General features: G+C 40.2%; 1 protein-coding gene across 1 annotated transcript in view; it reads right to left on the reverse strand.

Moving 5' to 3' along the window:
* Window positions 1–13,302, reverse strand: part of BRSK2 (BR serine/threonine kinase 2) — a 325,682-nt gene extending 312,380 nt beyond the window's left edge. The window contains exon 1 of the mRNA XM_072864668.1: window positions 12,920–13,302. Within this exon, the coding sequence (XP_072720769.1) occupies window positions 12,920–13,013 (94 nt within the window). The 5' untranslated portion in view covers window positions 13,014–13,302. The remainder of the gene's footprint in view (window positions 1–12,919) is intronic.
* Window positions 13,303–16,558: the final 3,256 nt, after the last annotated feature.

Here is a 16,558-nt window from a genome sequence, read left to right on the forward strand (position 1 = left end):
ATTTAGGTGGGGGTGGTGATGCGGTGAGGATTGGAAAGGAAAAGAGAGGAGATATGAGACTATGTGGCAGCTTAATTTGAGGCATTTTTAAAGGCTTCTCTACCAGTCTGTCAGAATTTCCAAAGATGACTTTAAAGAAAAAAAAAAACACAAAATAACCATACCACCAGAGGGCTGCTGCCTGCAGGAAAATGAAACTGCTGCATTTTAACACTGCAGTATAATTCCACCAGCTCCATGGGAGCATAAATAAAAGTGACCAAGTTATAAATCTTTTGTAAGTAGAACACACAGCATCATACAAATATAGTTTTACTTAGTGACATTTTGCTTGAGAGATCAGGGACAAATGTTCCTAAGGAAAGAAGCAACAAAAGTCAGCATAGCCACAAATTGTCAAAATGGAAACATCAAAGCTATTTCTGTTTTATTAGATAGTTAAAACAACTTTAGTTTTAAATCACAGCCACAGAGATTTCAGCATTTCTGTATCAATATTACAATAATCAAAAGGAGAAGCTATGGAAGACAAATACAGCATGCAAACGTAGGATCACCTGGTCAGACCAAGCTGTACGGCTTGGTCTATCTGCAGGAGATGAAAATCCACAGAGGTTCATTAAATAAAATGAAGTTAGCAAAAATGAACACTAGCAAAAAAAAAAAAGAAAAACAAAACAAAACAAACAAAAAACCCACTAGGCCTAAATAGTAGAGTTATCCCAGGCCTTTCCATGCTGCTTTTTTTTTTTCTGAAAAAGTTATCAATACTAGCTGGCTAATCCTGTCAGTCCCAAAAGGGAAGACAAGCATTATCTTAGCTTTCCAGCAGGGCATCATGGGGAAAAAAAAAAATTGTGCTCTAATTTGCTTGAATATTCACTGCAGAGGAGATGTATTCCTAGGCTGCTCTTAACTAGAAGACTGCCAGAGGTCTGCCTCTGCTGCCATCAATGAGAAACTTGTTCATGGGTCAAACTTCCCTCTCAGATAAACTTGAGCAAGGCCCTGAAGTCACTGGGACTGCACAGATGTAACTGAGTGGGGAATTTTACTAAGTAATGTCTTCAGCGCAATCAGGAAACAACCAGAAGCAAAAGAGATGCAATTTAACAAATTTGAGCAACGAAATAAACCACAGACCCAGAAGAGCAGCAGCACAGGACAAAACTCAGAAACACTAGTACAGAACTTTCTTTGTGGTCGATGATTACTGATTTTAATCAAGCTTTACTGATTTACAGGAGTGGGAAGTCTGGAAAAAAGTGTAGTTTTAACTCATTTCAAAAGCTAATGAAAAACTGTTTAAGGCTGGTGCTCGCAAAGTATAAGGAATCTTAAAAGCTGTGCCACTCATAGCCGTATCTTTTCAACAAAACAAATGCCCGCATTTAATAGGGCTATAGCGCTTGTGTCATTGCCAAGTTCTAATATAATACTTGGCTTTGTCTTTGGTGATGATTTTTGTACAGACAGGCATTGCAAACACACAAACAGCTCTCAGTTTTCCTCTCAGCTTTCTGCAGGAAAGGACTACTTCAAATACTGCTACTGTACCAAAATGGATACATGGAGGAAACACAGAGAGGGCTCCCTTCTTCCCACACTCCCCAATCACTGAGCTCAGCTTGCAAACAGAAAGGACCAAGTTCCAGCCTCCATCCTCCCTGCTTTGCACTGCTCCAGCAGCAGAAAGTAGGCAGGAATCCAGCTTACCAAGCTGGCTGGGGACTCCTCCAGCATTAGGGAATCATAACATGGTTTAGCACCGCTTTTTCCTCCTAACTTTGGTGCAAGAGTCTTAACCAAGGTGAGGGCAGTATCTGAAGAGTAGCTGTATTACCGCAATCCCAATCTGCCATAGCAGCATCTCATGGCCTTCAAAACCAAATGCAGATTAGAGAAGCTGTGCTGTTTAGGAAAAGCTTTGCTTTAGCCTGATTTCTTAAGGAAACAAAATTTAAATGTTCAGGCTGTCTGGATGCAGTTCCCCCTAACACCAGAATAGGTTAGCAAGTTTCAACCAAGTTTGAAAGAGCAAGGGAAGACTCTAAGATTCTACAAATTTCGTGGAAAGTGCTGAATGTCTGGGGAAAAAAGTGATTCAAACTACTGCTCCCCACAATGGAAAGAGTAATTGTGATTTAATCATTAACGTATTCCAAGAGAAAGAAAAAAGATGGACAGGCAGCACAGACTGCTCCAAATGAGCCACAAACGCTGTCTTCACCTAGCCCAAGAGACAAAGGACATACAGAGAGAGAGCAGGAGAAGAATATAGGGTACAAAACTGGAGGAAACAGAGTTTGTTAGTCTCACAGTTCACTGAACAAGTTATGGTTTAGTTGCACAGGATAATATAGAATAGCAGAAGAGTTGAGGTTGGAAGTGATCTATGGAGATCATCTAGTCTAACACCCTTGGTCAAAGCAGAGTCAGCTAGAGCAGGCTGCTCAAGGCTGTGTCTAGTCTGTTTTTGAGTATATGCAAGGATGGAGACTTCCCAACATCTCTAGGCATCCTGTGCCAGATTCAACCCACCCTCACAGTGGAGAAACTTCTTCCTATATTTAAATGGAACTTCCTATACACACACAAAGGCCCAACTAAGATTGTCTGCATATAATCCTTTTCATGCTAAGGCACTAATGTAATACACATTATCTTTCCTCTCAGTTCACAACCTAGGCAAGACGCATGAAACGTGGAAGACAAAACGTATGTAAGAGAAAATAATTATCCAAGGACATACAGTGCACCAGTGTTAATTTCCCAAAGACAATGCATCTGTATAAGAATTGGGAGAAAACCCTAGAAGTACCTTATTTGTCAGTCTATCATGACCAGACAGTTTAAAAAAAAAAGCTCTAACTATAATATATGCTTATTTAGAGACAGGCTATTTTCTTGCTTAGAATGTTTCTACCAGCTCTTCTAGCAGTAACTATCAACCTATTTAAATAGGGCTGAAATGATTAAGGGGCTGTAACATCCCCAAAAGTTTTCTGAGAATGCCCTCCTAAAGTCTTCATTAATTTTCTGTAGGAGATTGCAGCTGTAGAAAGAATGAAATACTTGTCTAGCATCCTCTAGATTAGGATGCCAGTCCTTGAATCAGTTTCCAGTTTGAAGCGGCTAGGTAACTTCGAAGTTTAAAAAAAAAAACAACCAAACCAAACAAAAAAAACCAAACCAAACAAAACCCCCACAAAAAACCATACACAAACAACGCCACAACCCAAGAAAAACAAACAAACGCCAAACCAAAAAAACAGGTGACCAGAACTTCAAAAGGAAAACCATAGACCAGTCCTGTACCTGCTGACAGCAGGTCACCTCAGTGTGACAGCCAAGCTACCCATCATTTACAACCTGAAAATAAGATGAGAGCTTTGGAATGGAATACTGGGAGAGATTAAGATATGCCAGTAAGGTAAAAATCTAAGAGTCAAATCCATTCCTTAGTCTTAGGGACAGGTCAGTTATTAAAAGGAATTCACAGTCACTGAATGAAACATACTCAGAGCAAATGGCTGGCATGATGAGTAACCCAACCCTCAGGTGGCAAACAGCCAGCAAAAGACATGAGAACTTTTTAAACATCCCACACAATGCATTACATACCACAAGGATCTGGAATGTGAAGTCTTCTTTTCCTACTTAAACTAGTGTTTTAATTCAAATGCAATAAAGTGGTAGTTGTAGCAAAGTTTTGTGCTAGCTTAGCTCCAACTTCATCAGAGCAGGACATTGGTTTTTTTAAAAATAAAATCTAAAAAAGGAAATAATAAATCAACAGCTCAAGTTTAGCTGCAAATATGTTATTGCTGGTCCCTCTTCCTCATAAATTATATTACCATAGGGCAGATGAGCCAGCATTATGAACCTGGGCTACAGTGTACCTCATCCTGGACCAAAGCAACAAAACAATCACTTTTCCAAGAAGAGCACCTGTGCAGAAATCTAGCGTCTACATTGCTAGCCACACATAAAATCATTAAGAAAAAGAGTGAAAGAAGATAAAGAGCCAAGCAATTCCATCAACATTCCCTGCTGGGCCAGTATGAAGACCTGGTACATTCTCATCTGCAGCTGAAGGACTGCTGTTCAACCTTTGGCAGACTGAAAGTTATAGTTCTAAGAGTAGGCTTTAGAGAGACAATAGAAAATTAACACATTGTTGGTCCAGACCAGTTTGCTTCTCCCAGAAACCAGCTCCTCCATTATTTTTGTTCCAGTCAATAGTGCTTTTAATAGCTAAATGACAAGGGCAGTCAGCTTATGGCACATAAGGCTGAACACACAGAGGAACGACACCACAAGAGCAGAGCTTGTTAATATGTAATGTAGATATTATTAAAAAAAAAAATTATCACACTGATTTTTTTTCTCCCACATTAAGCATATACTGCAAAAGATACCGAATCAAAATTGCAAGAGCCTCAGGATATAAAGAGAGTATATTGTTTTGTAAGTGGAAGCAGGCAGCCAGAAGAGCACTTACTAAATGGATGCTTAAAAAGAGTTTGGTTTGGGGTTTTTTTGTTTTGGTTTGGTTTTTTTTGCGGGGGGGTGTTTGTGTGTTGGTTGGTTGGTTGGTTGAAGTACTTCACTGGAAATATTAGCATGCCTATAATTCCCACATAGTGTTAGAACAATAAAACAAAAAAGAAAAAAAGATAGTACTTGCACACCCTAAGCCACTTGATGCTGGTTTCTCTCCTCAATTCCCCCCTGCACCCTGCATTGACCTATTTACTGTCAGTTGATGTTGCAAATCTTGGTGCAAAGCTTTTACCAGCAATAATCTCCTTTTGTCAGTAACTGGCAAGTTATCTATTTTTTTCCAAACTCCTTAGTTATCAAATCACTGATTATCACTGGGTGGATGTTCGATAAGAAACTGAAGAGCAGCATGTTATCAGTGGTAAGCTACACAAGGAATGGTCCCTTCCAGTCTAACCTCACCCCTTCCACCACCCCAAATTAAAAACATTTATTTGGACAAGAAATTTAAAAAATATTTCTCTTCCACTTAAGTATGCAATAAATATTTATGCAAGGAAGCCAGAGTAGGAATAGCAAAAGTCTAAAAGGCAGAAACTGCCTGGCACAGCCATGGGGTGCAAAACAGTAAGCTCAGCCATTAGAACTTTGTGAGAGTCATTTAGGGCAGCCTTAGGGCTACTTTAATTTATGCCAGTTGACAATGATCTCTGTGGCCTTTAGGAAATAATAAAATAATTTTCTCAAAATAAAACTGAGAGAGCTGACAACTCAAGATACGTATTCTATTCTACCCACCCCAGCACTAACTATCCATCAGCCAACTGCACCAGCCTGAAGGTTACTCTGCACTACTACGAAAGCAACAGTACCATTTGCAAGAGAACATACCTGGATTTGTTTAAATACAAACACCATCATTTACCTTCTTTATCCATATTGCTCTTTATCCTCAGTCTCACAACACACATCCATTTATTATCCTTTAAAAACTCTATCCCAAGGTCATTGCAAAAGAAACAGTATATTCCTGTTTATACAGTCTACAGGACAACTGCGATCTCATAGGCATCTCTGCCACAAATGACGCATTCAAGAAAAAAAATGCTTGCAGCTACATCAATAGCAAGTAATACATGTTTATGAAAGGAACCACTACAATTTCCTCTGTTCCACCTAAATTCCATTTAAACTCAATTTTCAAAAGCTGTGAAGCAATGAAAAAAAAAATCTGCTGGGTGGATTTTTTGCATGGTTTTTACCAGAATTTTATCAGTAAGGTTTCTAGTCTATAAACAGAATTAAAGGAATTAAAATGTTATATCCCTATTCAAAAGTAAATCTAGAATAAGTCAAATGGAACTGGATGAACACAATTAATAGGTTCTAAAAGTAGGCATTTGAAATTAAGTAAGTTTGATTTGGTCACATTTGTGCACCTTTTAAAAAACCTTTCTGGAAAACTTCACATCTTCCAGGCAAGGGTGCTCATGGGTATCATGTCCAAACCATCCAGGAAAACTAAATTTTCAGTTTGCACTTGCAAACATTTATGTTGGAAGTGCTCACACAACTATCCAAGTAGAATGTAATACTCTTATGCAACATATCCAACAGATTACATTCAAGAGTACAATTCAAATCTTTGAAAATTGATTAAGTGTAACCAATCCAGAAGTGAGGTAAAGACAGTTGGGGAAAGGAGATAAAAATTGTTGTTTGCTAGAAAATCTGAAACAAATAAGGACTTAAAGGAAATCACTCTGCACTTACAGACACTGCAGAGGAAGACGGTTCAAGTTCATTAAGAACACTATTTACACAAATTATTCATGTTACTCTACAGATCACTATGGATGTTTTGTAGAAAAACAGTACTGTTTATGCATGAACTGAAAATGGAACAACCTCCTCATTTTCCATAAGCAGAACGAACAGCATTATTGACTAGGATTGCTAAACATCCTGGGTTTGTTTAAAACAAAACCAGAAAATTTCTTTGGGATATTTCTTAATAGAACAATCCACAACAAACAAAAAAATTCCACCCTTACCTATTAATCATGGGCTTGATGATCTTCCTACTGAAGTCAGCTCAACTTAACACACTGACTGACTTCACAAGGGCAATTTACAGTATCTCAGCATTTGAAGAGGAGCACTTCCTGAGCATTCATTTATGTCTCTGCCTTTACTCTGCCTTCATGGAAATCTACATCCAGGCTTCCCCCTCTTCTTATTTTGACTGTTCTCCTATGTGCATAATACATTCCTCATGCAATGTCTCTTACTTCAGAGGGCATTATTTCCAAATTTCTCATTTCCTTTCATATTTCTTCTGAAATCTGGAATTCTTTCACCACCTACATTTGTTCTGTATTACCTACCTACTAATTTTGAGGTGGATATCAACATTTATTATTGTCACTGTAATTACTGTTTAACTCTCTGAAGTACACAATACTAAAGACTTCCCAAAATATAATGTATGGAGTAAATTTATGGTATACTGAAAAATATTGCAATGTTGGAGAATCCAACACATACACTGGCTGCTCCACTGCAATTACAAAAGGAATTGAAAGAACCCACTTAAAATGCTACATTTGCTCTTCTCATGGAGTCACAGGTTTTCTGGAGATCAGAAAGAGCTCCTCCCAAGAGGTAAATTCTATTGAGAAGCTTTTTTGATTTCTCCAACCTTTCTCATCATTCTAACGCAGTCCTTCCCACTGTAGTGGCACAAAACTGCATTACAGTGGTGACAGAAAGTAGAAAAGTGCTTGAACAGTGCAAGAACTCTATTTGTGAAATCACTGCTTCCGTAGTTCCTGCTGTTGTCTGAAACGTAGGTATATAAATAGTCATATAGTCCTACTCATTTGACAGTATCTGAATTTTAACAACTCTTGGGTGAGAAAGCTTACTGTGCTTTACAAAGAAAAGCAATCATTCAGAGCCTGCTCCTGTTTCAACAAGTTCATAATAATTTTGCTACTGATATTAGGGTAAAAGACTAATGTCATGCCTCTACAAAGTATGCAGAAGGATGGAGGCTAAAAATCGCTTTCACTGTAGTCAGCAAATAGGAATTTGCTTAAAAATAAAAAAAAATTTAAAAAAATTTTTAAAAGAGTGAAAGTCATAAAAGGGATACCTGAACTTTGCAGTTCAGACAGGCAGCATGGTAATGCTAGTTTACTTCAGTCAGCAATCCAGGCAAACAGTACTTTTGAACAATCATATCAAAGGTGTATAAAGTTAAGAAAGACCAAATCTCTCAAAACTCATAACCATTACTTGAAAATCCATTACATCTTAGTCACTATGACATAACCTTTCTTGGCAGAATTTCATTCTTAAGACCTCTACTGCCCACAGTATTGCTTGCAATATTTCATTTCTATGATTACCAATTAACCACTTAAGTCTTCACAGACTATCATGACAAACGGTGTGGATTCACTGTTCTGAAAGAAACTTTTTTAAGGAAAGTAAGATACATATATATGAAAACATTTATAGAATGTATACTGGTTTGTTGTTTGGTTGTTTGTTTAAAAAGGCCATAGGGGAAACTACAGTGATGTACACCTCTGTAACAATATATTCATCTAGACAGCTAAACAGAATAAAGTTGTACTCTTTAGATTCTCTCTAGATTCAACACACTGGGTCAGAAAAAAAAATTATAGCAGTATGAATGAAAAGGATATACTTTGTTTAGCCTGCTTTACCTAAGGAAACCAGGCTTCTGTCATCACATTGCCTACCAAATACTCCTCAAACAGAAGCCTTCAATTTCAACCAAATTTGACAGAGACAAATAAAAAAATTAACAAATTTCAGTTTCTGCTGGTGTCATGGAAACAGGTGGTTAAGGCTGTAAAGAAACATCCTGTTTAAGCCCTCACTGAATAAAAGGCCATTAAATTCACTAAGACCCAAATGTAATTATTTCTGTTCTTACATAACCCAATAGCATACTGTTGAACACCTCACTGATGGCTCATATATAACTAACAAGTTATACACCAAAATAACTGTAAGTTATATGGTATACAATGCAGGAAAGGGACCCCCTACATGTTTTGCAAAGGTTGAAGTGCCATGAGTTTCAAGCAGGATTCTTTGTATTGAATGTCTGCAGAACTGGGCTTAAAACAGAATGAAAGGAACTAGACAAAATGGATCAGCAACATTAAATTTTTCTCAGTGAATAGGGTAACTCCCACTTAGAGCCAATGTCTTACTGCTTGTAGACAAAGCAGTGTTTTGGCAATTTCAACTGGACATTGAATTGGTGTCATAGCAAACAATGATGCTGAAGCCTATACAGTGACTGTCAAATGAAAACACAAGAAAACCCTCCAAAACACTGAAGCCCTTCACAAGAAATACTTTAGTTCCTCATCTTTGCACTCATTAATAAATATTCACTACAGTCAATCTGAATTACTCTTAGAAGTTTCAAGGGTGAAATAGGGGTTAATGAGGCCAAAAGAAACACATGAACAAAAATATTTGTGGGATTTAAAAAAAAAAAGGCAAGGAATACACAAGAAGGTGATTTCACACAGAATTAGTGGCAAATGGAGAAAAGCCTCTGATCTAAAACTAAAACAGTGCTTCATCATCAGGCATGACTGGGGTTTCTCAAGGCACACGGTCTCCACGTGTGTTTATAATAACATGACACACATCCCTTGCTCATTACTGTTAATTACAATTAAAATCTCCTATAATTAACTGTAGAAGAATGTATCAATGAAACAGATAAACCAACCTTTCCCCACACTCCTGTATATATACAGTAATGATCTTTTACACTGACAGATCTGTAAAATAATTTGAGTTCAATAATTAAGATTATACTGCTTCTTGTATTCTTGCAAAATCATTCAAATACAGATTCCATGAGCTATTCCTCCAGCTGCAGTAAACAAGAGGTGCTCTGAATTCAACCTATTACAAAAGCAAACCATCTTACTACAGTACTCAAATTATACGTTAAATCTGTATGCTACATTATTAAAAATAATTTTCCTTTGTTCCTCTATCATTTCCACTACAAGCAAAGAGCTAAGCGCAGACATTTTTCAGCACTGCTCCGTATAGCCCTTTTCCAACTTCTCTGACTAAGAGGCCTTAATCCTCTCTTTGTGGCATCAGTCACCCTCAGAAAGCTTGACGCACCAGCACAGAAGGCTGCTCAGGACAAGTTTTGCATAGCCGATTTTGAATTCTAATCAACACTTTCGACAACAGTTGTTACCCACCAATTTGAACTGAAGACTTTTCCGTGTCAGTTTTGCCCACCTGCAGCCAGATGTCACCAGGTTCCACTAACGTCACAGATACGGCAACTGGACCTCTTTGCAAGGACGAGTAGGCTGCTGTTGGTAAACACTTTCTTGCAGAGAAAGCCAGTGAGAGTTCTACTTACCATTAAGTTCTCCTTCCATGGCACCCTTTCTAAGTCTGCCCCGAACTATGAACCCATGCTGCTTCCCAAAAGCCCCTTCTTTTGATCTCAATAAAAGCAGGTAAGAGTGATTAATACATTTGTATAATATTAGTGTATCTGGGAGCAAAGCTAGACCTGCCTATCTGAAACGACTTTATAGAGTCAAGAATTTTTTACTCAAAAATAAGAATTATGGATTCAAAGATCACTGCAAAATGGATAGGACTTTGCAACACAACTTACACTTTCTTTCCATTCATCATTATATTTTGCCAGATTTTATTTCTCACTCTTCCCCATTCCCTTGGGGAAAAAAAAAAAATATTCCAAGCCATTACCTCCTAATTTTCCAACCTTTAAAGTCAAGCTCTAAATAAATTACTACAGCCACTATTTTCTTCAGCCTTATGCCACTGCAACACAAATTCAAAGTTACACACCATGACAACATAGTATGGTGAACCAGGCCCTCATACTGTGCTCATCCTCTCCCTAAAATGCTGCAGGTTGCCTGCTTACCCTCCAAAACAAGCAGGATGAGGACTAGCTACGTACCACACACTGTTCATGCCATTCTGCATGCTCCCAAATGTGATTAGCACAGAAAATGCGAGAAGACCAGAAGGCATCTTTCCATATTTAGCCATGTATGTTTAATACAGAGTTAGATTTCACCTCAGTGCGTTATTCCGTTAATCAAGGGCGGGTATAGCAAGGAAGACATAGACTGACATCAGCTACTTTTAAGATTTCTCTTCCTGTTCCCCCCACCTCCAGCTTCTATGACACCATGCATTGTGCATTTTGTGTGCATTCATGTGTGCAAACAGCAGAGACTTATCTATAAAGATCAGTTATATGGTAAAACGGCAAAAGGAAACTTTCACCCTTGTCCAGCTGGTTGAATAACTGCAGAGGCCAACAGCAGCAAGCCTCTAAATACATCCTCTTCTTCTCCCTCCACCCCCACATCTCTAATTACTTAGGAGGAAGATAGGAAGATTAGCAGAGAGGAAAAAAATAACCAAAGCTGCAGATAACCCTTTAGGACCACAACATCAGGCTATGAGACACGGAGCAAAAGGTTAATGCAGCTGTATTTTCAGGAATCTCAGACACAATTGTATTTAAAGGGGAGGGAGGGGTGCTGAGAAGGTGAGAGAGAAAAAAAGGAAATAATGATGAAGACAAAAATGAATTTGTCATCTACAGCTGGCTCTTTGATCACCTGGACTACCCATGAAAGGATTACCACCAAAAATAGGGCAGTTTTATTACCAATACACTGCAATTTTTTGATATTTTCATTATCATCATCAGAACAGATTTCACTAAGAATACGGCTGCAGAAGTAAGGGCTTATTGAGCTATGCAAAGAATAAAGGTGGTAACCAAAACAGTGACAGAGAGGTACCTTTAGCAGCTGATACACTGAAGAGATTTGGAAAAAATGAAATATAAATAAAAGTCACTTTTACTAGAAGACAATGTCATCTTCATCTATGTCTCTGAACGGTTGCTATGGGGTTGTGAAGAGGAGGGGAAGGATGGGGGGGGTATAATCAATCATCTCAGAAGAGCATTGCTTCTTACAGAGAAAGATCTGGATTTTGACTGTGTCCCTAAGAAAATTGCGGACTGCAGAGCTGCTGCCACGCAGGGCAGAGAGGAAGCAGGCAGAGCAGAGGCAGCAGCTGGGGATGGAAACGCCTATTAAATCCTTTAGACAACAGATGGGCAAAGCTCAGCTACGTTATTAAAAAAAAAAAGGCACAACAAAAAAACCCCACACCACAATGCATCATGTTTTATTGTCCCACCATAATGAACAACACTTAACACCCACATGCCCAAAGAAGCCCCCCTATGGCTGATCTTCCCCTTTCCCTAAATTATAATCTCGAGTTCAATCCACTTTGGGGGGGGGGGCTCCCAACCCAATGAATTTGCCAGATCCCATTGCTTATTGCACCTGTTACTAAAAAAAAAAATAAAAATAATTAATTAAGGAAGACATTTGGGCTTTTTTTTAATGTTTTTTCTTCCAATTAATGCTCCCCTGCCCTTGAAGTGAATATGCTATCCAAGCAAGCAACAGTAAGTCCAGATCTTGAATGCATTTAGGGGATCTAATTATGTCATGTAGGGCAGACGCACCTGCTCTCTGCTAATTCCCTCCACTCGGTTTCCTCTTTTTAATATTTCTTACCATTGTTCCATTCAGGAAAATCTGCTGGAGGCGAGTTTCATAAACAAGCTTTAAGAAAAATAATTAAATAACCTCCCCTCCCCCCAATCCTTCCTACAAAAACACAGCATAATCAGAATGAATTCTGCTACCAATCCTCTATTTTTCTTTTATTTCAAACCCTACCCCCAAAAACCACCAGCCCATCCATCCATATTTGCTAAATACCCACAGCAGTCAGTGCCACAGACATACTGTACATATTTCCACCCCCCCAACTGCACCTTAAGGACTACACCCTTTTCAATCATGATGTCATGAAATACTGCTGGTGACTCCCCCACTACCACCACCTCCTCAGTACTACAGGCTGTGAACCTTTCATTTCAATATAATTTGATTAAAAAGAAAATGCTCCTAAGTAGGGCAGTGAAGAAATTGATGTGAAAATTCACCACCAGCAGATCATCTATTTTTTCCTCTGCACGCACTCTGGCTGTCATCAGAACAACACCCATTAGCAGGAGTAATGAACATAAAGCATCCTGGGCTTTTTTTTTTTTTGGGGGGGGGGGGAGAAAAACGGAAGAAAGAACTAAAATGAAAACTAAAAATAAAGGCAAAAATGCCCTATGAATATTATCTCTGCTAAAACAGCAAACGGTAAAACCTGAACCCTCAGATATCCCATCCCCAACACCTCACTGGCTGCTACAGCACCTTCCCCCTAGCGCCAGTGCTGCTGTAAAAGAACCAACCTGTCTGTCCTTTTCCTAGGGTTTTCTCCAAACGATAGGGTCCAACATATTGTGCATGTTGAGCTCCGCTGCCTTCTTTCCCTGTTGATGTCATTTCTACCTGGATCTGTAATTCTGCAATGTGTATGTGCTGATGAGCTGGAATGTCTCTCTCTGCAGTTCTTTAAATTCCCACTTTGCAGCTGTGCAAGCAAAGCACTCTTTCTTTTTGCTTTAGTCCACTTGGTTGCAGATTTTTCTCTTCCTCCTCTTTCTTTCCTCTCTCTCTCACGTGCGTGTTTTCTCGCTGGGTCTGCCTGGGACGTTGATGGACGAAGGATTTATTTTAATGTTCAAAGAGGGGGGGATCTACGATCCAAGCCCAAGGAGCATGATGCTGGCAATCTGAGCTCCGCACGCCTTGTTCTCTCTAGGAGCTGTTCAAGGGAGAGCCAGAGCTAGAGCAGCGGAAGAGCTGGGGCCCGCAGCTGTGATTGACATTAAAAACAGCCAATCCCCTCGTCTCCCACCTCCTTCTCCCCTCCTCCTTCCACTACCTTTTCATTTCCATCAGCAGCAGTTACTTGCCTCTGTCTGCTACAGAGCATGATCAATGGCAACAGCAAACACCTAAGTTTATCAGTTTACTGATAAGGCACAATTAAATATAGTTTAATGTGTATATTATTTTAAGACCCAAACATACACTTTTTTTTTTTCCCCTCTGAATTATAGTCCACTATGCAGCTGTACTTCCAGAGTATTAAAGAAAGGCAGAGATTGTGGCAGGAAATAGGAAAGGAAAGAACACCTACTTCTGAAAATGAGCTTGACAAATTCATTTATTCTCTTGGATTCTGGAGGACCTACATCTTCTGTGGGTTTTACCCTTTAAAGAGAGCCTTTGGGGGCTGGGGTGAAGACAAAAAAAGTTAGGAAAAAAACAGGGCCAATCTGGTAACCACTGAACTCAGTGACAGACCTGCTTTTAAGTTTGATGGGAGCACATAGACTTCAGGTCCTTAGATGAACAGACCAAAAATGGCATGGCCACTATCTTAATTAGAAACACAGCAGAAAATCCAGGGATTAGAGGGCAATAGGAATTGATTCCCAGATCCGCAGGCCCCATACTAGCAGCATAAGAAAACTTTCACTGTTTTTGTCCAAGTACTTATACCTGTGTTTAACCTTCAGAGCTTAAGGAGTTGGATGAAATAAAAGATTCTGCAGATATGCTTCCAGTTAGGCACAAGCCTATGTATTTTCTGGATTCAGGACCATACAACAGTTTCAGCCAGACTCCAGGGCTATCAAGCTGAAACCATTACCACATACAAGTTCCATTTTTACCTTCTCTTCTCTGCTCCACTCCGGACAGAAAACTGGTCAAGATATTCTTATCAAATTGCAGCTGAGACACAAGACACAGCAAGGATTCTTCAGTCAGAGAGGGAAGCCTTGACAAGCCTGTAAAAGAAATGGAGAGTAAAGAGAGGGCAAAACTTGAACAAGTCTTATCATTATCTGTTGCTCATTGAGAGAAAATACTATTTCAGGTTTGTTTGGTTTTTTTAAAGAGGGAAATTCACCTTTTTTTAATGCCTGTATCTACAGGCAGCAGCTGTTGATGTAAATTGGAATAAAACCAGAAACTGGCTCTTTACCTCTATCACAGACAACACCACTCTAGCCAACAGGTTGCAAAGGACTAACAAGATGAGGAGGTAGGAGGAAACCAAGCCAGTGGACTGAAACCTCAAACCAATTTGAAGGTATCCCTCCTATCTCCTCAGGAAACAAACCCCCAACACTTGCTTTAACCTTCCCCTGCTTTGCTCTTTACGGTTCATCTTTACTCACTTCCAGGCTGTGCCACTGCAGCAACCTGCCAGCAAACTCCAAAACACTCCAAACTGTCTCCATTCCTCTGCATCCTCCTCCAGACCTCACCCTGTGTGACCACCCCCTAAGACTCCTCTACTCAGAGGACTGCCTCTACCTTTTGCCAACGGCAACCTCTGCCCCCTCCAGCCCTCACAGGTGTTTACTTTTCCTCCCCTACTAAACTCCAAATTGCCATTTCTTCAAGCTCCCTCCCCCAAATCTTTCATTAAGCATTATTCTTCCCCCACCCTACCGCAACCCCAACAGCTGCTCCTCTTTAACCCTTGCTCCCCCTCACACTCCCACCCCTCTCCCTCTCCCCTCAAAGCCTCAGTGCGTCGCCTCCCGCAGCTGAGCTCCTAGTCCCTCACCGAGGAGGGAGGAAAGGCAGCTGCGCAAAAAGATGCTATCGCGACGGCACTTCCCTAGGCTGTGCTCCCTTCCCCTCTGCCCTGCACACCCCATCGGAGCCGTGGGACTGGAGGGGGGGGGAGAGAGGAGGCAGCGGGCCCTGCTGGCAGCCACAGCGACATGGCGGCAGCGCAGCTCTTCCCGCCAAAAGTGGGGGGGGCGGGAGGGAAGAAAGTCTGCGTGGAGTCCCCCTGTGCAGAGGCGTAGGGTAGGCTGTTAGGATCGGTGGCTATAATGGGCGGCTGACAGGCCTACGGCTGAGGGATGAAGCACAGCCTGCCCATGGTACGAAGTGAACCTGCTCCGGGTGTGGTGCAGGACTCAGACCTGGCAGCACTGACAGACCCGAGGGCTTAAAAACCCAACTACGAGGCCCAGAAACGTCAGGATGGATTCAACAGTACGATCTGGTACGTCTTGCGACATGGTTGAAAATATGTCTCTGAAACTTGAGGCAGAAGGCACCTTCTGCAGCAGCTCTCCTTTCCCTATGGCTTACAAGCCAGGCTGGAGCTGTTCGAGGCGAGGCACCGTGGCAGGAGAAGCACTCTCCTGGCTAGGGTCCTAGCTGCAGAAATGAAGTGTTGGGGGGAATTGAAATGTGTCATGTTTTCAGACCTTTAACTCCCCTTTAAATGTTGTGTCTGTCTTCTCCCCTGCCACCCCCACTATTAAAAGGTCCCTACACAGAGAGTAAAGGACAATACTGAATTTACAAGAATGTGAGTGTAACTTTCAGAAAATGGAAAAGACTGTTTATTTGTCTAAATTAGCAAATTATCCACACCACCATATTAACAATGCAGGGGGTGAATATCAGCATAGATCTTTACACTTAACATCTTTTAAAATTCCAAGATGTGTATTTTAAAGGGCAATTAATAGGAATTATGATGTCTGTATGAAGGTAAATGCTATAGGGGTCATTATATTAATAGAAAGATGGGCAATCAGACAATATTGTCCATCCAAGACCCAACTTGTGTATTTTACAGTTTGCTTCTGTTGGGCATTAGTGAAAATGAGTTACACAGCCACAGATGTTACAAATCCCCACCCTCTGCCACAAAATATGTGTCAGTGTCATGGCTGGAATAAGATCAAAAAACTCGGTAAAGTTCATATGATCCTGACTGGAAGACCATTGAGTTTAAACAAACAAACAAACAAAAAAAAGCAAAAAAAACCCCAACAAAACCCAAAACAAAAAAATACTGCAAAACACACACACGTACACACACACACACACACACACACACACACACACACAAAAACCACCCCAAACCTTTTTGGTCTCATTTAGTTATTTGTTATTTTGATTCTGTAGGAATATTCTTCTGTATGGCCTATTGCAACAATTTT

Source organism: Ciconia boyciana, chromosome 6, assembly GCF_034638445.1.
Source record: "Ciconia boyciana chromosome 6, ASM3463844v1, whole genome shotgun sequence".
In the NCBI taxonomy this organism is placed as follows: domain Eukaryota; kingdom Metazoa; phylum Chordata; class Aves; order Ciconiiformes; family Ciconiidae; genus Ciconia; species Ciconia boyciana.